We start from the raw sequence: 23,450 nt of genomic DNA, 5'->3' as shown, positions 1-23,450 counted from the left end.
TTCAATATGGAGAAAGAAATGAATACAAAAAATGAGGATAAATCCGATAGCAGGGAAGAGCCATCATCCGCAGAAGAAAAGATTGTAATGGTTACTAAAGTAGGAGATATAGTGACTGATAAGGATTCTATTGGCAACGATGAAATAATTGACATGAAGGATGGCCAAATTCGCAATAGTGTACAAAATAAAGCTTTAAATTTTGTACCAGTTGAAATTTCCGATGATGGGGAACAGAATAACACCGATATAAACGAACAACCGAATGGTAATTTAACTGTGGAAAATAAAGATGATAATCCCGAGACGCTTAAAAAAGAAAAGTCTGGTGATATTAATGTTAACTCCAATGTACCACCTGCTGATCAAGATGAACTATCAAGTCAATCTGAAAACGATTTCGTCAATGTGGCATATGAGAATGCTCCAAATGACCAAAAAGTCGTAAATGATGAAAAAAATTCCAATCAAGAGGTTGGAATTGCCAATCAGAAAAATAATCCCAATTTTGACGGATCAACTTCGATTGGAACTGAAGAAAATGACGAGCCTAACAATTCAACGAATAGGAGACAATCGGAAAATGTTGAAAACCGAAGAGATTTGACAATTCAACTCCATAGATCTGAAGAAGACGATGAGGATGAAATGAATGTAAGAAAAAAAAGAGAGTTGAAATCCAAAGGGGATGTCAATTCCGATTCAAAGTTTGATCATGTGCTATCTAGTCAAGATACAAGAAGTCAAGAATCTGATATGAGAGAAGAATTTGATAAGTTTACAAGAACACCGCCAATTTCAAGGTCTGACCAGAATGAGAAATTTGTAAGCACTTCACTATCTGCAAGAAATCAAAATATTACGGATGACGAATTTGACGAATTTGCAAGAACACCGTTAATTTCAAAGTCTGGTCATAATACAAGGAGTCAAAGGGAATCAGATCTGATAGATGAGGAGTATGAAAAGGTTGTAAGAACGCCGCCGTCTGGCCATTATACAAGAAGCCAAAAGGAGTCGTATAGAACAGAAGAAGAATTTGATGAGTTTATAAGGGCACCCGTTCCAAAGTCTGATCATGATACAAGAAATCAAAAAAGATCGGATATGACAGATGAAGAGTTTGAAAATGTTGCAAGAACACCAATTTTAAAGTCTGGTCGTGATACAAGAAGCCAAAAGGAGTCGGATAGAACAGAAGAAGAATTTGATGAGTTTATAAGAGCACCCGTTCCAAAGTCTGATCATACAAGAAATCAAAAAAGATCGGATATGACAGATGAAGAGTTTGAAAATGTTGCAAGAACACCAATTTTAAAGTCTGGTCGTGATACAAGAAGCCAAAAGGAGTCGGATAGAACAGAAGAAGAATTTGATGAGTTTATAAGAGCACCCGTTCCAAAGTCTGATCATACAAGAAATCAAAAAAGATCGGATATGACAGATGAAGAGTTTGAAAATGTTGCAAGAACACCAATTTTAAAGTCTGGTCGTGATACAAGAAACCAAAAGAAGTCGGATAGAACAGAAGAAGAATTTGATGATTTTATAAGAGCACCCGTTCCAAAGTCTGATCATGATACAAGAAATCAAAAAAGACCGGATATGACAGATGAAGAGTTTGAAAATGTTGCAAGAACACCAATTTTAAAGTCTGGTCGTGATACAAGAAACCAAAAGAAGTCGGATAGAACAGAAGAAGAATTTGATGAGTTTATAAGAGCACCCGTTCCAAAGTCTGATCATGATACAAGAAATCAAAAAAGACCGGAAATGACAGATGAAGAGTTTGAAAATGTTGCAAGAACACCAATTTTAAAGTCTGGTCGTGATACAAGAAACCAAAAGAAGTCGGATAGAACAGAAGAAGAATTTGATGAGTTTATAAGAGCACCCGTTCCAAAGTCTGATCATGATACAAGAAATCAAAAAAGACCGGATATGACAGATGAAGAGTTTGAAAATGTTGCAAGAACACCAATTTTAAAGTCTGGTCGTGATACAAGAAACCAAAAGAAGTCGGATAGAACAGAAGAAGAATTTGATGAGTTTATAAGAGTACCCGTTCCAAAGTCTGATCATGATACAAGAAATAAAAAAAGATCGGATATGACAGATGAAGAGTTTGAAAATGTTGCAAGAACACCAATTTTAAAGTCTGGTCGTGATACAAGAAACCAAAAGAAGTCGGATAGAACAGAAGAAGAATTTGATGAGTTTATAAGAGCACCCGTTCCAAAGTCTGATCATGATACAAGAAATCAAAAAAGACCGGATATGACAGATGAAGAGTTTGAAAATGTTGCAAGAACACCAATTTTAAAGTCTGGTCGTGACACAAGAATCCAAAAGAAGTCGGATATTACAGATGAGGAGTTTGATATAGCACCCCCAACTTCAGCGTATAGCCATAAAGAAAGAAGCCAAAAGAAATTGGATAGAACAGAAGAAGAATTTGATGAGTTTATAAGAACACCCACTCCAAAGTCTGATCATGATACAAGAAATCAAAAAAGACCGGATATGACAGATGAAGAGTTTGAAAATGTTGCAAGAACACCAATTTTAAAGTCTGGTCGTGATACAAGAAACCAAAAGAAGTCGGATATTACAGATGAGGAGCTTAATATATCACCTCCAATTTCAGCATATAGCCATAAAGAAAAAAGCCAAAAGAAATTGGATAGAACAGAAGAAGAATTTAATAGAGCACCCACTCCAAAGTCTGATCATGATACAAGAAATCAAAAAAGACCGGATATGACAGATGAAGAGTTTGAAAATGTTGCAAGAACACCAATTTTAAAGTCTGGTCGTGACACAAGAATCCAAAAGAAGTCGGATATTACAGATGAGGAGTTTGATATAGCACCTCCAACTTCAGCATATAGCCATAAAGAAAGTAGCCAGAAGAAATTGGATAGAACAGAAGAAGAATTTAATAGAGCACCCACTTCAAAGTCTGATCATGATACAAGAAATCAAAAAAGACCGGATATGACAGATGAAGAGTTTGAAAATGTTGCAAGAACACCAATTTTAAAGTCTGGTCGTGATACAAGAAACCAAAAGAAGTCGGATATTACAGATGAGGAGCTTAATATATCACCTCCAACTTCAGCATATAGCCATAAAGAAAAAAGCCAAAAGAAATTGGATAGAACAGAAGAAGAATTTGATAGAGCACCCACTCCAAAGTCTGATCATGACACAAGAAATCAAAAAAGACCGGATATGACCGATGAAGAGTTTGAAAATGTTGCAAGAACACCAATTTTAAAGTCTGGTCGTGATACAAGAAACCAAAAGAAGTCGGATATTACAGATGAAGAGCTTAATATATCACCTCCAACTTCAGCATATAGCCATAAAGAAAGAAGCCAAAAGAAATTGGATAGAACAGAAGAAGAATTTGATAGAGCACCCACTCCAAAGTCTGATCATGATATAAGAAGTCCAGATGAAGAGTTTGAAAATGTTGCAAGAACATCAATTTTAAAGTCTGGTCGTGATACAAGAAACCAAAAGAAGTCGGATATTACAGATGAGGAGCTTAATATATCTCCTCCAACTTCAGCATATAGCCATAAAGAAAGAAGCCAAAAGAAATTGGATAGAACAGAAGAAGAATTTGATAGAGCACCCACTCCAAAGTCTGATCATGATACAAGAAATCAAAAAAGACCGGATATGACAGATGAAGAGTTTGAAAATGTTGCAAGAACACCAATTTTAAAGTCTGGTCGTGATACAAGAAACCAAAAGAAGTCGGATATTACAGATGAGGAGCTTAATATATCACCTCCAATTTCAGCATATAGCCATAAAGAAAGAAGCCAAAAGAAATTGGATAGAACAGAAGAAGAATTTAATAGAGCACCCACTCCAAAGTCTGATCATGATACAAGAAATCAAAAAAGAACGGATATGACAGATGAAGAGTTTGAAAATGTTGCAAGAACACCAATTTTAAAGTCAGGTCGTGATACAAGAAGCCAAAAGAAATCAGACATGACAGATGAAGAACTTAATAAGTTTATTAATACGCCAACTTCAAAGTCTGGACACGATACTAGGAACCAAAAGAAATCAAATATAACAGATGAAGAATTTGATGAGTTTATAAGAACACCGATTTCAAAGTCTGGACACGATACTAGGAACCAAAAGAAATCAAATATAACAGATGAAGAATTTGATGAGTTTATAAGAACACCGATTTTAAAGTCTGGACACGATACTAGGAACCAAAAGAAATCAAATATAACAGATGAAGAATTTGACGAATTTATAAATACACCACTATCGAAGAACCAAAAGAAATCAAATATAACAGACGAAGAATTTGATGAGTTTATAAGAACACCAATTTCAAAGTCTGGCCGTGATACAAGAAGCCAAAGAAAAACAGACATGACAGATACACCAATTTCAAAGTCTGGACACAATACTAGGAACCAAAAGAAATCAAATATAACAGACGAAGAATTTGATGAGTTTATAAGAACACCGATTTCAAAGTTTGACCAAGAAGAGTCTGATAAAACTGACAATGATGACGACGACGTCGGTCACAATAATAATGTTAATAAGAATGATTATTACGGGGAAGACGCCCTTCGGTCTTCAGAACGTAATATTAATAAGCAAAAAGAGATTTCTGTAGACAGTGGTTATGATCCTTATCATAATGAAACTTCTTATCATTCAGGAAAAACAAATATTCAAAAATTTTCTACTCAAAACAGTTTTCACAGCGTAAACACGTTCGATCCTCTTAGAGACCATAGCAGCAGTAATAATCAAGGAAAAAGTCATTATTCAGATCTTGAATCGCAGCCCTCTAGTGGAAACATGATCACTAATATGTTCAGTAAATTAATTTCAAATAATAAGGATGACGAAATCAAAGTTACTTTCCATGTTCATTTGCCGGAGAATATTGAACAACTTGGAAAACCTGTAGTCCTTGGTGATGTAAAAGAATTAGGACTTTGGGAAAAACCCATGTTAAAGCTTCGTCAACCATTTCCTCGAAATCCAACATATTGGCAATCTGATCCGGTTACTATTTCGCTGTCAGTTTTTGCTGAAAGAGCTGAAATTCAATATAAATATGCTATTCATGTCAAATCTATGATATATAGGGAAGAAAAAATTATATTTGAAGGAACTGGTCCTCATGATAATCGCACGTTGGATGTTAAAAGAAATAATCAATTTGGTATATGGAAAACCAGTTATCGGATTCCTGAAAGATTCCGCATAGTTACTATCCGTGACTTTGCTTTTGTAGATTATATCTTTAATTCTATCAAAACCAACAACCTTAAAGATAAAGTTATGGAATATCAACACTTATTAACTCTCTATAATGATTTAACGATCCACGCATCAAATCTTAACTTCATTTACAAACGTGTTGATGATAAAAGAGAAAAGCGACTCTTCTTATGTCTTATCTTAGGATATTATTTTTCAAGGAGGCAGGGGTCTTTCCATGAACCCTTAAGAGATGACTTTCAATCTGGATTACTTCTTAATGCACTTGATGACTATAAGCAAGAAACTTTACCTTCAGACACCAAAGATCAAATGTATACTGCTATTACAACTTTAGTTCAGCATAATGCTTTCCAAATGCGATTTGATTGGCTCATTATTTTTACAATTGCGGCTGAAATTGATCCTAACTATACATTCGTTGATCGTTTAAGAACCTTACAGTATTCTAATGATTATTTATTGACAAAATTCACTAAAGGATTTGAATACGTTAAAGCTTCCGTTGAAGAAGTTGAATTTGAAATTTACGTTAAAATTGCTAAGGTAAAATTGACTTTAATATCAGCTAATTTTGAAATACTCTTTTTGAAAAAAAAAAAAAACTTGAAATTAATTTAAGATAATGAATTCCTTTTATAGTGGTTAATTCAAATATGTAATACCATGGATTCTCTTATTAAAATTTGGAAGGATATTCTTTTACATAATAACAAAATTGATAAATGTATCTCTAAATGTTTTATTGAACGAGTTCGAGAGAGCATTTCTCACGATGATGCTGTTGCCTTAGAAAACCATTATAGAAGACTTCCAAAAGATTATCGATTTGATGTGTGTGAAGTTTTCCAGTCTCATGTTTTAGTTTTGCTTGAAAGTCCGAAGAGAAAATGGACAAAGGAAAATATCACTGCTATTAAATTACTTCTTCACGATGATAGTTTAAATTGGCGTAGGGAAGAAGTTATTCAATCCTTAGAATTAATATCTGAGTCTAATACTTTCGAATTATTAAATATATTTCCGGAACTTTTAGATGATTGGTTCCGTAGTGATTTTACTGATACTAAAGAGAAAAAGATACCAAAAATATGTATTACTTGGTTTAAAAATCTTTTAGCCAAACTTGATACGAACACAAGCACTAGCACTAGCTCAAGAAAGTCTTCAAGTGAAAACAACTTTGTTTTTTCAGTATTTACACAATTAGAACGCATATATCCTTTGCTTGGTAACAGAAAAAATATTTGGCAGAATTTAACAACTATTGCAATAGAAAGGGTAAGACCGCGATCAGATCAAATACTTAGCGCAACGAAATTTTTAATTCACATAAAAGAACAAGATGTTAGAATGTTATTTTTAGATACGATTAAAGAAATATTAAATAAGGCTGTTCAACAAATTAATGATCAGTTAATAGCTAAGATATTTACGATATGCAATTGTACCCAAGGGAGGACTTTGGAGATTCCAGACTCGTAAGTTAAAAAAGCCTTATTTTCTTTCTTTTTTAATATTTACATACTTAATTAGATTATTTACAAATAAATTGTTAGGATGAGCGAGGACATTTTGTGTCATATCATAGCTAGATTGCAAAGCCAATCGACCGTATCTAATTCTTCAGAAAATCATTTAAATATTTTAGGAGCTAGTAAATTTTGGAACATTATATTACGCGCTACTGGGAATGTTGAGAAGCTTCATTCAAATGCATTTGTACAACGCGTTAAAATGTCTATCAATGAACTTGGTGGATTACTCCGTGAAAAGACAATTGATATACAATTACTTCAACAACTTTTAAAATATTCTGATGATCAGTTATTTAAACATTTTGATTCAGCTGTATCCAAAAAGAAAGCTTTAGGTGATGTAATTGTCTCTCGAGATGAAATTACAAAACTTAGAGAATTATGTAACAATTATCAACTTAAACTCAATACGCTTTTTAAGTTTTATTCCGGATTTTGTTCTGCTGCTCAGGTTACAGACGTAGATGATTACATTCAAGATATAAAACAACATATGCAGAATTCAAATAAAGTGAAGCTAAAACAAGTTTTATTATCAGGTTATTGGGCATTCCACGAAAAAACTTTGCCCAGCGCAGAACGTTGTTACAAGTTCAATCAATCTCGATCTTTTCGAAATATTTTTGAAGATTGTATTCAGGAAGATGTTGCTGCAACAACAGTAGAATACGTAGCACAAAAATTAGTACCAGCTGTTTTCGAAAGGTATAATATTATTTGTAAACAACTTAGAGATTGGGAAAAACTTAAATGTTCGGATGCGTCTTTGTTTTGGAAAGATGTCACGAATGTTAATGCAGAGCTCGATTTAATGGAAGGCTATAAAGGTCATAAAAACCAAAAACTTGTACAAACTCTTGATCATCTTTCAAAAATCCCTTTCTGGGTTGAACGACTTATGAAGTTAGAAAATGTTGTCGAAATTTTCGAAGTACCGCATATTGAAGATGATTGGCTAACAAAATCAATTCGTATTTTAAAAGATGATTCCATGAAACTTAGTCAATTAAATAATTTTTTCGATTACCTTGATAGAAATCTTTCCAATGTTAATCAAGATTGTTGGAAATTGTTAAAGGAGTTATCAGATGCTGAAGACTTTATAAACTTTTTAAAAGAAATTGCCGAGCATGATATTAAAAATTTGATTAATGGTGTTGATGATCATTCAGATGAAAGATTGATTCAAGAGGATACGGTTTCATCACTTATTCAAGTCAAGCAATTTTTATTACCTCTCATGAATAAAAATAAAATGGAAGATATTGCTAGTTTTTTGGTTGCACTATCAAATGTTATTAAGAAAAATTCTACTTTAGGGGAAAAGATCGCGTTGTGTAGTAGTAGCAATATGGCATTACGAAACATGTACAAGAACATTTCAAATCGTGGTGAAGTTACTAAAGAAAAAATTAAGAATGCCGTACTTGATGGAATTTATACTTTTGCTCGTGACGAAAAAGAAGACAAGTGTTATGTTTCATTAAAATACATTTCTAAAACTTCTAAAACTAATATGATGTATAATATGAATGAGATATTAGATTTACGCGGGCGAGCTCTTTTGATTGCAAAACCTAAGTTAAGCGAAAGTGATGTCAGAGAAGCGGAAATGTCAAAAATTGTTATGGATGAATTTGTTGTTCAAGTTGATATGGCACAAGAAATAATTGATATAGTGTCTATGTTAATGCAAATGGGGCATTTTAACTATAGAAAGTTTGAAAAAGAATTACAAGGAACAAATAAAATGAAAGATTATTTAAAATCCTTGAAGGACGAACTTGAAAAATGGTAAAATTGGCATTTACGTTATTATTATTTACATATATTGCAAAAAAGATTTTAATTAAATTCGATTTTACTAATTTATAGGCAAAATATAGTGGATCTTGCACAAGAACGGTGTTATTATCTAACATTTTTCCCGGCCCGTCATATTTTAGCATTCTTTGATTATTTCACATCGGAAGAATTAGATGAGAAGAATAAGGAAGAATGCAAAACATTGATTAGATTTGTAAATAGCAAAGCTCAATTGCCATCTCATAAGGATATTCAAGGAATTTCACGTGAATCCAAAGACTATTTTAGAATTCTTTGCGAAATTGGCAATGAATTAGAAAAAATTTTTATAAATATTCCAAAACAATCACGTAAACTTAAATCGACTGGACAACGCATAATTTCAGATTTAGTTAGAAAGGGTAAATTATTCGTCGCTTCTTGTACTGACAAAACACGAGTTCCAAACATTATCATGTCATTATATGCTAATCACGGTTATTATCCCGAACCGTGGCAACTCTTGATATGTACTTCTTCAACTACGATGGAGGAACTAACAATCTTCATAAAAAGAAGTTTATTCGCATCGAATAATGGATATGAAAATCACTTATTTTGTATTGCAAATTTAGAATTATTAGATTTTGAACTACAATATAATCTAGTTAACCAAATTAGATCAACACGAGATCAAAAGGATTATTTTTTGGCGCTTATTTGTTGCAGAGAAACTGGAATGCATCACCATATTTTGGATCAATTCTCTTCAGATGTTCATGCAACTAATGGCTTAAACACTGAAGCTATGAGGGGAATTTATAAGGAATTATGTAAGAATGTTGTACGTGTTTCTTCTGACTTATCAGGGCAAGGGAAAACTGAATGGATTAAAGAGAATAGTTTCAGTAAAGGGAAATTTATACGCAGCTTTTTAATAAGCGATGGTATGGAGTTTGGCAGGCTTGTACGTCAATTCAAGGAATATAAACCCCGACCTGTAGAAAGTTTACATATCAATATAATATCAGCAGACTATCCAGAAGACGTTAACATGTTCTTATTTGAGTTATTAACTTTGGGTATAGTTTCGACTAATGTCGATATAGTTTGCCTGCCTTTATCAGAAAAACCTACTTATATTTATATTGAAGTAGCCTCAACTACAGAACAACATTTACTTAATTCTCTTCCTATGACAGGATATTTATTGTTCAATCATTTAACTTGGAACATTAAGAATTTGAGAGTTTCTCAAGAAATTCATAGTCCAGTTCAAGTTACCTGTAATTATCTGAATCTATTGAATAATAATGAAGTAGATACAAGAGAAATCCTTTTCAAGACAAATAAAGCGATTAAAGAACCTTTACCAGCAGACCGCTGTCAAAATCTCATCGAGAAATATTTCTTTAATAAAGATGCCAAAGATATTTCTTCATTTAGATTTGTTGAAATATTTGTTAATGTCCTTGCAGATCAATTAGTTCGATTATCATCAAGTCAATTCTTTACTGTAGACAATCTGAAGTTAATGGTAAAAGAAAATAAAATTAGAAATTTAATAGTAAGAACCTTTATAGATGTTTCGAAAGATTTTGCAACTAGATCTATTAAAACTAAAGCGGCACAATTAGAATCTATAACTGCTGAAGACGAAAATGCTCGTCTTGGTACAATCGTTCAATGGGATGACTCAAATCATCTTATAGTATTTTTCAATTCTCAAACTCCTGATACAATATCATCTTTATATCGGGACAGAACAAAAGTTCATGATAATGTTAAGATTTTATTAAAAAGTCAAATAATTGGAGATCAAACAAAATGGGAATTAGATGATTATAATTCGATGTCTGCAGAAGCTCTTTTTGTAAAATTAGAATGCTTGGCGCGAAGGTCAATAGGAAAACTAAATCTTCCCGAGTATGCCTTATCTAGTGATAATTTAATAAAGATGGCCTTAATTCTTTTAAGGGCGCGTGCAAACATTCCAGTCATAGTATGTGGTGAAGCAGGATGTGGAAAGGTACTTTTTTTTTAATCATTTTATCATATTTTATCATAAAATAAGTATTTTTTATAAATATTTCATTTCATTTTTTTGTTAGACGAGTTTAATTGCCTATTTGGCCTTGATAGTTGAAGTTCAATTTCAGGCTCTTAACCTTCATGCGGGAATTGACGAAAAGACTATTATGATGTTTATGAACGATGCTTTGAAAAAAGCAGAAAAAGGCGAGATTTGGTTATTCTTTGATGAAATCAATACTTGCAACCATATAGGTTTACTTGCTGATTTAATATCCCATCGCATGCTCAATGGCAAACTTATACATCCAAATATTCATTTATTCTCTGCCTGTAACCCATACCGTATTCGTACAAGAACTCAAAGTGAAGCTGGTTTGACAAATAAGGTCAAAAAGTATGAAGAACAAAGTAGCCTTGTTTATCAAGTCAAACCACTTCCTGATCAAATCTTGGATTATGTGTGGGATTATGGTGTTTTAAAACCAGATGATGAATATAAATATATTCAAATTATGGTTGAAAAAGAATTAAAAAAATTAGCACATCCTGTATTTGCAGAACTCTTATACTCTTCTCAAAGATTCATTCGTAAAGTTGAGGAACCATATAGTGTGAGCTTACGTGACGTCAAACGCGCTATAACGTTAGTGAAATTCTTTTATAATTCTCTCGAAAATCGTCCAATCTATAGAAAGGGACATAAATATCCACCATCTGGAAATCCAACCACAATAACTAGATCTTATGTTTTAGCACTTAGTCTTTGTTACCATTCTCGGTTATATGAACAAGATTTACGTAAAAAATATCGTCGTGAAATGGGGCAAATATTACAAAATCACAAGGCTTATATAGGGGAACATATGTTTGCCAAAATTATTCGCGAAGAACAAGAAGATTATATTAATAGGATGCAATGTCCACCTAATACAGCGCATAATGAAGCTTTATTAGAAAATGTTTTAGTTATGATTGTATGCATTTTGACACGAATCCCACTGTTTCTTATAGGGGCACCTGGCTCTTCAAAATCTTTAGCAATTCGTCTTATAAGCTCAAATTTACGTGGATCTGATTCAAATGACAAATACTTTAGAAATTTACCACAGATTTACTTAATTCCACATCAAGGCTCTTCATCTTCAACTTCTGATGGTATTATAAAAGTTTTTGATAAGGCAAATAAATATCAAGAAACAACTTCCAAGCAATTTCCTGTTATTAGCGTTGTTTTACTTGATGAAGGTAATTGTAATTTTTATTTGTTTACTTGTGACCCTTTTTTATTAAAGTAGTTTAAATTATTTATTGTTGGATATTTTTTTTTTATTAGTCGGTCTGGCTGAGACAAGTCCTTTCAATCCACTAAAAGTACTTCATTCTTTGCTTGAGCCAAGTTATCCAGCCACAGGGCCTACTGTTTCGGTGATAGGAATATCTAATTGGCGCTTAGATAATAGTAAAAGTAGCCGTGCATTACTTGTTCAGAGGTATAATTTTTATAAAATACGTATTTAATTATTAGCTTTATTTATTTATAATTATTATATTAATTTTTTTTATAGACCACAATTTGATTTGGATGATTTAGTTGATACTGCTGAACGTTTATTAAATACAGAATTTATTGGACCCGGACAAAGAGGCGCTTTAGAACCTTTAGCTAAAGCATATTCAGATTATGAAAAAGAAGGTCAAGCTTTACCTAACTTTCATGGACTTCGTGATTATTACGCGTTGGTCAAACAGCTTTCATTAAATGAAATGACTCCGGAGAATATTCAAATGGCGTTAGCCCGTAATTTTGGAGGAACAGGAAATAATGCCAAATTATGTGAAAATTATTTTAGAGATGTTCTTAAAATGTTTAACGACCATAAACCGTGGTTCTATAAACCAATTCCAATCGAACAATTGATCAATTCAAATTTAGATGATTCGGATGCGCGTCATTTGATGGTTATTGGTAAAAGTGATTCGATTGTAAATTTATTGACTTATCAATTAAGAAGGAAAAAGTTGGATCCCGTTGTGATTTTAGGATCACAATTCCCTGATGACCGAGAGGATTATTCCTACAGTGTTTTGAGAAGGATCATGGTAACTAATTTACAATTTAATTTTTATTTTATATTTCGTTTCATTTGATTAATTTACGTTATCATTTAGATGTGTGTTGAAGAAGGCAGACCATTGATTCTAACAGATTTGGAAATAATTTATGGTAAATTCTTTTATTTGATATCCTAAATATAATAATCAGAATAAATAATTTATTTTATGTCAATTAGGGAGTCTTTACGATTTATGGAATCAGAATTATATTGTAGTGGGAAGCAAAGAAAATGTCAAATATTTTACACGAGTTGCACTTGGAGCGTATGCCAACCCTATGCTGTAAGTAATTATTGGAACTTAAAATTTATATTTGAAAATTGTTTGTCTAATTAAATAAATCAATTATATTTTTTTTTAATTCGCAATTTTTAGTTACGTTTCACCACAATTTAAATGTATCCTTGTTATGGATGAAAAGAATTTGGCTTCCGCTGATCCCCCACTTCTTAATAGATTTGAAAAACAAAAAATGTCAATCAATGACACGCTCAATGAAAGGCAAAAATCACTTGTCGAAAATTTAAGCGATTGGGCAAAAAGAATGTCAACTTTGACTGGAGTTAACCCAGTAACACAATTAAATAATAGATTTACTCAAAAAGATTTATTTATCGGATTTGATAAAGATGAAACCTTACAAAGTTTAGTTATCGATGTTACCAAGAATAATTCTGACGCTAGTGATGAAGATATTTTAAATGAATGCAAAGAATGTTTAATCGCAACAGCATCTTCTGATGGAATGGTGAGAGCTGAAAGATCGAATTTAGAACGAGATGAAGTTGATCGATGGAAGCATGTTTATTTTAATCAACAACATCATGATAGTCTTTACGATTATTTTGATTACTTTATTAATCAAGAAAAATCATTGGCAGATCCCAATGGACATTTAGTGATTGTCAACACATTCTCCAATATTAATACGGATGTTAAGTCTTGTTTACAAGAATTTTTAAGTTGTCAAGTAGATAAATTGTCGACTTTCAAGACCGAAGCACAACTTTCAAATCGGGTAAGTCAGAACAATGATTTGATTTGTAAATATGTTTCTTTACTTATTAAATGTTATATTTTTGTAGGTAAAACATTTCTGGTTAGAATCAACTGACAAAATGTTAATTCTCCAATGTGATGTAACTACTGTTAATGCTGGATGTATTAAATTAGCTAAATTCATTATTGAACAATTCCGAAACGAATTCATAACAAAGAAAGATAAAATGGAGCAGAAGCATGCGTGTATCATTCTTCATATTCATCGAGATCAGGAATCCACTTTAGCGTCTTTCAATTTTATGTGTGGTTGGAAGCAAGTGACTATTGAAACATTATCAAGAAACGAAATTCCTACATCAAGTCTCTTGGATGGATCACTATCTTATATAATCAATTCTGCTTATCCGTTCGAGAAAATTTTACAACAAGAACTATTATGGTGTTTATTATGTATGAAATATCCGTCTAATGATAAGTCAATCAAGCATATAAAGTACGTATTTGTTTCTAACGTTGGAAAATTTATTTGTATATCTCATCTTATTAAAAATCGTTGTTCTGCTTATGAACTGTTGAACCTTTTTCTTTAGGTTATTAAGCGAAAAAATATTGGAGTATCCAAGCTTTATTAAATGTTTGAAAGAAAGAACACTTGAATGGATCGAAGAAAAATCTACAAATGATTGGCAATATAAAGTAGCGTCAAATAAACAAAGTTTATATCCATACTCCTCATTCTCTGCAGCACTACAAGCTCATATTAGAATACTGGTCAGAAAACCGATAGCACAAATTTTTTGTTCTTTAGAAAGATTATCAGCGACAAAAACATTTTTCTTTATCGATGATCAAATAATGTCGAAGGAAAATTATGAGGAATTACTCAAGTTTTGGCAACAAATTTATATGGATAAGAAGATCGTCAAAATTGATGATTTACCAAATCCAAAACCTGATGGATATAATATGGCAGCAGGAAGTTTATTTGATCTTAAATTTCCTTTTTCATTTTATTTTATGAAACAAATTGATGGTTTTAAAAGGTATTATGAAGAGGAAGTAGCAATGTTACAAAAAGATGATGATAGAGTTGATGATTACGTAATTGAGAACCATTTGAAAGATTTCAAAGATAATATTCTTGCATCAATTCCTCAATTAAAAGATTCTCTTCTTGAAAGGTTTTCTGAGTTATATTTCAATGACTTCGTAACTGTTATTGCAGCAGATGATAGTGGAAATAAGAATACAAAATTGTTAGCAATAATTCTCAAGTTACTTATTGGTACTGATAAAGTGAATCAACCAATTTTCCTTCATACTTATTGGTGGAAGAATGCTAACGAAGTTTTAGCTCAATTACAATTGGCTCAAATGTCTCCAGTAATAATTAAAAACATCGAAATCCAAGGCAATGCTATAATTAAAGGAAGTGTAGAAAAATATCTCGTTAAAGAAGTGGCAAAGATAATGCTCCGACGAATTTGTGGAAGTTTTGAAGGCGCAGCAAATGCTCATTTAATCGATAAATGGCAGCATGACGTCACAAAAGTATTATCTCTTGGCAGTAAGATAGCGCGAGCAAGGAACTTGCCTGATCTACAATTGTTACGTATCGTAAACGATTTAGTTGCAACAAAAACGATTCCTTTAGATAGTGTTAGAGAGATTGTTCAACTTGGATTAAGTTCAGACGAACAAGAAATTCTCTCAGAGGAATTTGTCGGAACTGTCCTTGATAAACTAGATAAATTAGATCATAATGAAAAGAATTTAATTCCAAGAAGATCATTTATCATGAGATGTCTTGCATTGATTCCAATTGAATCAAATGTCCGATTAAGTCTTTATAAAAAATTATTCTCAAATGAACCTTTTCCATTGATGGGCGCAATAATTGAAAGAATCTTCCTTAAGGAAGATTCAGAAAATGAAGATACATTCTTTACAATAATTACGGATTCTGAAGAAGTTTTAAGACAATCAGCTCGGCTAAATATTATTAATGATTGTTTAAAAGATCTGGATACAAACATGGCTACTTTATGTTGTGATGTCATTGAACAAACATTTTATATAAATGAAGAATTGGAAAACTTATCAGCTTTTTTTGTACCGGCCCTTGAAGCTTTATATAGACAAGGAAGACCACCATTACAAAAAATAGCTTCTATTGCCTTACTTAAAGAATTTGTTCGTCGATTTTGGGACAATTTTCTTCAGGAAGATAAAAACAGTCCTATTGCATATAAAAGAATGGAGGAAGAAAATTTTGATAGTGATGAACTAATCGATCAAATTAACAACAGCATGAATTTGGCTCATCCTATGATTATTTCTCTCAAATTTTACTTTTTAAGAGATTTATGTCAAAGAGACTTTTCGATTGATGATATTAGACGATTTTGCGAAGCTCAGAGAAGAATTTTACCTTGGCTTGGAACTTTAAATTGGGAGGATACTAGAGAAAACCGGTTATCTTTCAATCCCTATTGTAATTTACCCGAATATAATGAAGTAGAAAACAGCTTTATGACTTTCTATAGTATAGGAAATAGGGGGCCTTTCCAAACATTCATACAAAACATAAAACAAACAATGGCTTTAACAGCTAAAATATCTTTAATGGGACTCTTATTTGTACGTCTTCATGTTTTGAGGGCTTCGAGAGAATGGCGACACTCAGAAACACAATCAGCCGATTTCTTGACCAAAGAACTTTCTGAATTAAATCTTCCGGATAAATTTAAAACAATTGCAACAAAAATCTTGTCAAATAAACAACCTTTACTTAAAATTAATAATCCGGGGATTGATAATAGCGATTTATTGTTAAAATCAGTTATTGCACACATTATCGCACTTCATTCATCAGTTGAACCGAATACATCTCAACTATCGATGTATTTACACAAATTACAAGAATGCCAGAATCTCTTTATTTTAACGTGCATTTCTGATGTAGAGTCCGTAGTATTAAATGCAGTTGCTGCTGCTGAACAAACGAATACAAATAAACTTACAAGATATGTATGTAAATGCGGATATAAATATTTCGTTGCGGGTTGTGGTAATGTTTATGTTTCTAGTAAATGTCCAAAATGTGGAAATAAAATTGGCGGAGATACCTACAATAAGCCAGCAGAAGGAAACACTAGACTTGACGCTCAGCCAATTGCCCAAATGTCGGCAAACGATCAAGCAGGATATATTGGAGAACCAGTTAATCATGATTTGTATCATTCCGTCAGATCTTTACCACCTACATCATATCGTATCTTACACTTTATTGTTCATGTTCTTATTGGAGCATCTACACCTCAACCTGCTTCTACTTTCCTTCAAAAAAACAACCAAAACGCCACAGATCCTGAAAAATATTGTATGGATCATATTCGAAGTGATTGGGAAGTTCTAAAAAATCTTCTTAATTGTACAGATATGGTAAATATATATACATATTTTTTTTGTTATTTCATTTTATCTTTATTAAAATAAATTATTAACCACTAAAATATATAACCAGAATTTGGCGCTAATGTTTCACTCATTAATATCTTCAATGACTGAAAAACCTCCAATGCCGAATCAACAAACAAGAACATCTGCTGAACGTGAGAGATGGGAAACAGAATTCCATAATAACTATATCACACCACACACCAAAAATATAACTGAAACAGTAGCAAATTATCGTATGAAATTAAGTGAAGCTTTAACCAAAAATAAGAAGAATAATATAATTGAAGGCGAAATCAATCAGACTTTAGTTATGGATAAACATTATCGAAGTGAGAATTTGCCAACTTTATGGAGAACGATTGGAATAATTAATTTCGATAGCTTCCGTGCTTACTTTATGAGCGATTTGACAAGAAGCAAAAATTATCCATTCCTCTCAGTATTTTTCAAATATTCTGGACAGTTGGAGTTACTTAAACATCTTTTGCCAATTATAAAATTTGTTCAAATTTTAAATTCCAAGCTTGGATACCAATTAACAAGACAAAAGGCAAGAGAAATGACTTTCAGACAATTTATAGAAAAAGAATCTAATGAAGGCGAAAATCATGAAATGTTCAACAGTTTGAAAACTGCTTTTGACGACTTTAAACTTGGTTGGGATACGGTAATACCTTCGGTTGGACGATACCAATGTCATCAACTTCCAAATGATAAACCTATCATGAGTTATAATCTTCCAGTTGTTTTTGGATTGATGGAACCGAAAGATGCGGGAATTTTCTTATGCGCAATTTTAGATTATTTAGTTAATTTACAAAATAACTTCTTGAAAGAAGTTATCGAAATCCCACCCGGAACTTGTAAATCTCTCAAATTTTTAGACGAACCCCAGTTTGATGTCGAACGAACTGGTTTGTCAACACCAAAAGCAAAAGCAAAAACGGATACACCAAATGGATATTGTCTTCAATCAATGCGTCTTGATCATGCTCGTTCAGTAAACATTATAAATTTCGATTGGGATGACGAAATTCTTGCATATAGTCAAAGAAATTTAGCAGTTGCAAGAGGAGATGATATTGTCTACGATTTGACAAAAATTGAAGCTGAGTTGGCAAATATTTTAGTTTTTGAAAAAGTTCTTATAGAAACTCAGCCAGAATCCCAGTTGTATCTAGAACCTTTCCCATATCATATGGAATTATTCCAAGGATGTATGAGAATTCTTAGTGATATTAAGAATTTAATAACCCAAGAGCCAATCCCACCTGAAAAAATGAGTTTGTTAGGAATTTCTAATACATTTAATTCATTTATGTATCCACATGCTTCAGAATCAATTATAGATGATGCATCGGAAATTTTGTCATCATTGGAAATTCTTCTCTGCTTTGTCAAACGTACAGCAGTTGGAGACGGAGATAAATCCATTAAGGAATATATTTCACAATGGATGAAATTATCATCATTGTCCGAACATGCAGGATTCTCTAGAATCCTAAATGTTGATTTACGACTTAAACATTTGGTGGCCTTATACGAATTCGTTGAGGATCAAGTTGCCAACATTAAAATTAAGTATATTCATGAAAAATACAGGGCTCCTCTTTCACCAGATATGAAGACCGCAATAAATAAATCTGTAGATTTTGAACAACAAACTACAAAGAAAGAACAACTTATACCAGCAGAAGCGTTCGCTTTAGCATTAAAACGATTCATGTTACGATTTTTAACTTTAGAAAATCAAAAAGAAATGGAGCCATTATATGTTTATTTACAAGATAGCTCATTAAATTTCTGGCCACCAAATATACCAGAAAATCTTATTGATAATTTATTCCCAGAAAGTTTATTGGTGGCTAACACGTATGATGCTTATGAATTTACAATTAACAAAATTGAGGTAAGAATTTTTTATAAATTTGTTTATAAATATATATTTTACTAATTTTAAATTTTCTTTTTAGCAAATGGCGAGGAGACAGCCTAACGTTCCGATCATCAATCCAACTATCCATTCTCAACGAATGCCTATAATTAACAAAGCTACTCGATCAAGAAAAAACAAAAATTCTAAATTTGATGCAATGTAGATACTATTATATTATTTTTATTTTATTTTACTTTATTTTAATTTATTTTATTCAAATTATTAAATTTATTACGGGAGCTTTCATTGTTTTCTTGATATTTATCTACTATAGTATTATTTCAAATAAATAAACAAATTTTCAGTAATGTGAATATTATATTATCAAAAAATTTAAAATGTGTATTGGATTAGTTTATCAGTAACTGATGATCTAAAATTTGAATAAATAATAGGCCGATTTTACATGGACATTTTAAAAGTGCCTTTTATGAATTTCAATGACTTGTCACGAAGCAAACTTTGATTTTAGTAATAGTTTTTAGTAAAATCGCGTCTATTGCTGGGACACACTGATTGGTAAGGTGTCCAATTTCGAGTCTAGGGTTGTAGGGTAACTACGCTCTTACTTCATATGTTACGACGTATTTGACTGTCCGCAATCTTAGTCGAGTCTCTGAACTCAATTGTACTTGTGATCTGTTTGTATTATTTTTATTAATGTTTAAGGTTTACACAGAAAGCTGAAATTATTTCAGATTGAATCTGAAGATGTAAAAAATATACTTTCTTGACCGAAGAATTTGATCACAAACCGAAAGTCTCGATTTGGAAAAGGCTAGAAGATGGATTAATTATTTGTGTTTAATATACTTTAGGGTAAATTACTTTATGTTAGAAAGAATATGACTCCTAATTAGAAAACAAAAAATTAATTAATGTAGAATGATGTAACAAGCATAATTATTAAAAAAAAAAAATACTTTCTCGGAACAATAATGCTTTTTTAGTAGCACAGAAAAACTTTATTCTCAGTTAAGGAACATATACACAAATATACATATGTTTTGTGATTTTTAATTTTATATATGAAACATCAAAATAGGTTACAAAGCTCTAGTCCATAAAACAGAATGTAAAGCATAATTATTTTGATTCACATCAGGCTTTATCAACGTATGCTTATATGTAATAATCTATATCGATACATACAGTATATTCGTGAATTTTGTGCAACTCTGATATGTTTTGAGCATAATTATATGTACAATTGGTATATAAAAATTACGATATTCGAACAAACGCGTCTCCAGAGTGAGACGCTTGGCTGAAGCCCTGTTGATCCGTAGTTTATATTTCCATGTTTTATAGCCTCCATCTCTCTAACACGGATATCCGTGAATGTATCATTTTCACGGAATTTCTACGAAAGACATGGAGAAATAATGGAAATATTTGGATAAAAATTTTTTTATAGGGAAGGGATCAAGTAAAGATGTTAAACCGATAATGGGCGCTCCGCACATGACTTTGAAAATCCGAAGCTGTAAACCCGTAATTTGTGAGCGAATTCATTTATAGAGCACATGTTTGTAAGAATCCTCACATGATCAAAATTATCATGTGCGCTAAGCACCTATAGGTTTCGCACCCTCACAAACTTCTACATTGCCTATTGAGAACCATTAAAATGATTAAATGCCATTAATTATTTAGATATTATTGAATTTTCATTGCCTATTCTCCAACTTAACCGCATAGCTAATAAAATTGTATTACTAACAAACTGTAAATCTGTAATATGTTATATTCATATTAAATGCTCTGGAGAAACTTTGACACTTTTCCGGATGATAACATGATAAACATCATGTGGCAATCGAAGGTGCTGTACAGTATCTCTATTACAGTAAATTAATTTTAGGATTACTTTGAATGCGACAGGTTTAATATTCAGATTATATTTTTTTTTCTTGTAATATCATGTAATGCAATCCATTATATTCACAATTTTTTTATGTATTAGCTGCCTCAGCAACACTTTGTGCATAACTAATAAATATAACTAGCTATATAAAAATCAAGGTCAAGAAGACATTTTTTGAATGTTTAAATCAATTGAAAAGGATGAAGAATGGGCTAGACAACTACTTACTTGGATTCAGGATGCAAGAGATCCTGGCTAAATGGTTTAATGCATTCCTAAAAAATACAATTTGCTTCCTTCTTATTTATGTAAAATAGGAGCAGTATACTGTATGTGGAAATAACAAATGAATCTAAAAATTTATTGAATTCTATGACTATTGCCGGGCAGCCGGGACATATCACAGAAAATAATACCTCTCCTTCGCAAAATTACACTAGTCAATTTCAGGCTGAGAGGGCGGCATATGATCAAGCAAAGCCATTTCAAATCTTTGATGAAAACTAATCGCATACTTTGATCCTTTTTCTTCACATATACTCAGAAAAAGAGACCAAAGGAGCGGAGTAAAAAATTGCCAAGAAATTTCTGAAGCAGCATGTCTCAGAAAATTTAGCAATGAACCTGTCTCCAAATTTGCCAAGAAAAATCAGTTATTTATATAGTATTGATAATTTATTTTTGCGATTGAGATTTTCTCCTTCAATCTCAGGAGATAACACGATAATTTTTTTTTCCTATATAGTGTAGTATTCTTTTACCCTAGCCCTCCTGTTCACACTAGACTTATCGGCACATGCCCTATCCTTCAACAAACCTACAATAACCCCCAATACCCTCCTTATACTTTTACGCAATGTTTGATATTCTTCAGAGTCCTCATTCAAAGCTTCTTCAGTAAATTCGATGGTATATGGTAATTTACTACCTTGAAAGATCTTGTCTGAACTATTTAACAAAAAAATCCAATCTCTCCCTGTTGTGACTATACCAAAGAGGTAGTCAAAGTCACCATCCTCCTTACCCTTTTTATTCATTTTTAATGAACTCTCAAGCTGACGGATGTTATGGACCATACTCTTGGGAATTTGGTTTTGTTTGTTGTCCACTGTAACACAAACCAAGTACTCGGAATCCTACAAAGAAAATAATAGTATCAGTAACTCCAAATTTCTCCAAGGAAATCAAAGTAGAATGAATAGTGATTGCATAATCAACTCGCCCAATACTTTCTTCTCCGAGCATTTCACACTGAGACCTCATGCTGAATTCCTTTTGTGTGTCAACTCTGGCAATATTGAGTGCTGCATGAAGTATTGCCGCGACATATTCATTGCGCATGAATTCTAAACTGTCCACGAACAAAGACCCATAATTTTTAAGCCTAACCATAATCTCTGTCATGCAATTAACAAAATGCTTGTCAGAGTCTTGGATCTCACAGGTCACTCTGGCTTAAAGGAGAAAGAGGCATCATTAAATTGTGTTGTCCATAAATAATATACATAAACAAAAGTCTTACCTAGTTTAAACAGAGGAATTGCTTCTATGCTATTACCATCGAGTTTGTACTTTCTCAATAATTCTCCCAAGATGTTACGCGATGAAAACGTTTTAAAATGATTCTCTCTTAGTTCCTCAACGAAGTCTGCAAGTTCGACCGCCGGCCCTAATGGCAGTCTTATGCTTAAAAAATCTAATTTTGTCAGATTGAGAAAGGCACGTCCACTAATATGTTGATTATTAAAAATTCCGTCCCACTCGTGTCTATTAAGATGTATGTCATCCCGATCTTTTAAAAATTTGAGAAGTTCTCGCTGATCCATCTTTTTGACAACCTGGGCTAACGTGTGAGCGTGTTTATCTTCCGTTGCCGTAGAAGTAGATGCAAATTCTGACATATCGCTTCGGATGAAAATAGCGTTAGCGTTAGGGTTCGGATAAAAAAATAGTGATATTTTTATTTTTTATTTTAAGATATAGACGAGTACTGAAAACAAGTAGACGCTATACTAATTAAAAGATAGACTACAGTTCACCCTCACTATAACGAATTTTTGTATAATGAATAACTTGCTATAATGAAGAAAGCCCCAATATAGATTTCTTATAATCAATAATTTTTGATATAGTGAATTTTTATATCAAACCCTTTGTAATTAGAATTTAAATGTCAACAAATATAATAAAATGACCATTGCTAATAGCAGATAACGAATTTTTAAAGAGTTACACAGATCATTATCGCCGTTTTCAAATTAGTGCGACCCCCTGTGTGTCACCCCTAAGGAAATCAATTTCCAAAAATTTGCGAAAACCCAGAATTTTCCTGAATAACTATGTGGGAAAAGGTCAATTATCAGGGAAATTCTCAGTTATAAAGGTAGTTTGCTTATAAAAAAGTGTTTATGTTACACAAAGTTTTATC

The 23,450-nt window shown here is 32.2% G+C and overlaps 2 protein-coding genes across 2 annotated transcripts; one reads left to right on the top strand and one right to left on the bottom strand.

Annotated features, from left to right (window-relative positions):
- Positions 1–6: 6 nt before the first annotated feature.
- OCT59_017953 (uncharacterized protein) lies at positions 7–19,318 on the top strand (the record flags this gene model as incomplete). Its single annotated transcript, XM_066148447.1, has 16 exons — positions 7–5,224; positions 5,621–5,829; positions 5,926–5,941; positions 6,149–6,764; positions 6,843–8,615; positions 8,697–10,635; positions 10,718–11,885; positions 11,974–12,130; positions 12,206–12,740; positions 12,810–12,864; positions 12,932–13,037; positions 13,131–13,773; positions 13,841–14,250; positions 14,348–17,201; positions 17,284–19,128; positions 19,193–19,318. The coding sequence occupies 16 exons, from the start codon at positions 7–9 to the stop codon at positions 19,316–19,318; spliced, it is 17,670 nt and encodes a 5,889-aa protein (XP_066004378.1).
- Positions 19,319–22,061: 2,743 nt separating this feature from the next.
- OCT59_017952 (uncharacterized protein) lies at positions 22,062–22,923 on the bottom strand (the record flags this gene model as incomplete). Its single annotated transcript, XM_066148446.1, has 4 exons — positions 22,062–22,158; positions 22,245–22,476; positions 22,545–22,573; positions 22,784–22,923. The coding sequence occupies 4 exons, from the start codon at positions 22,921–22,923 to the stop codon at positions 22,062–22,064; spliced, it is 498 nt and encodes a 165-aa protein (XP_066004377.1).
- Between the last annotated feature and the right edge of the window lie 527 nt (positions 22,924–23,450).

This window comes from Rhizophagus irregularis, chromosome 27, assembly GCF_026210795.1.
Source record: "Rhizophagus irregularis chromosome 27, complete sequence".
Classification (NCBI taxonomy): Eukaryota; Fungi; Glomeromycota; class Glomeromycetes; order Glomerales; family Glomeraceae; genus Rhizophagus; species Rhizophagus irregularis.
This window is presented reverse-complemented; position numbering and strand designations above follow the sequence as displayed.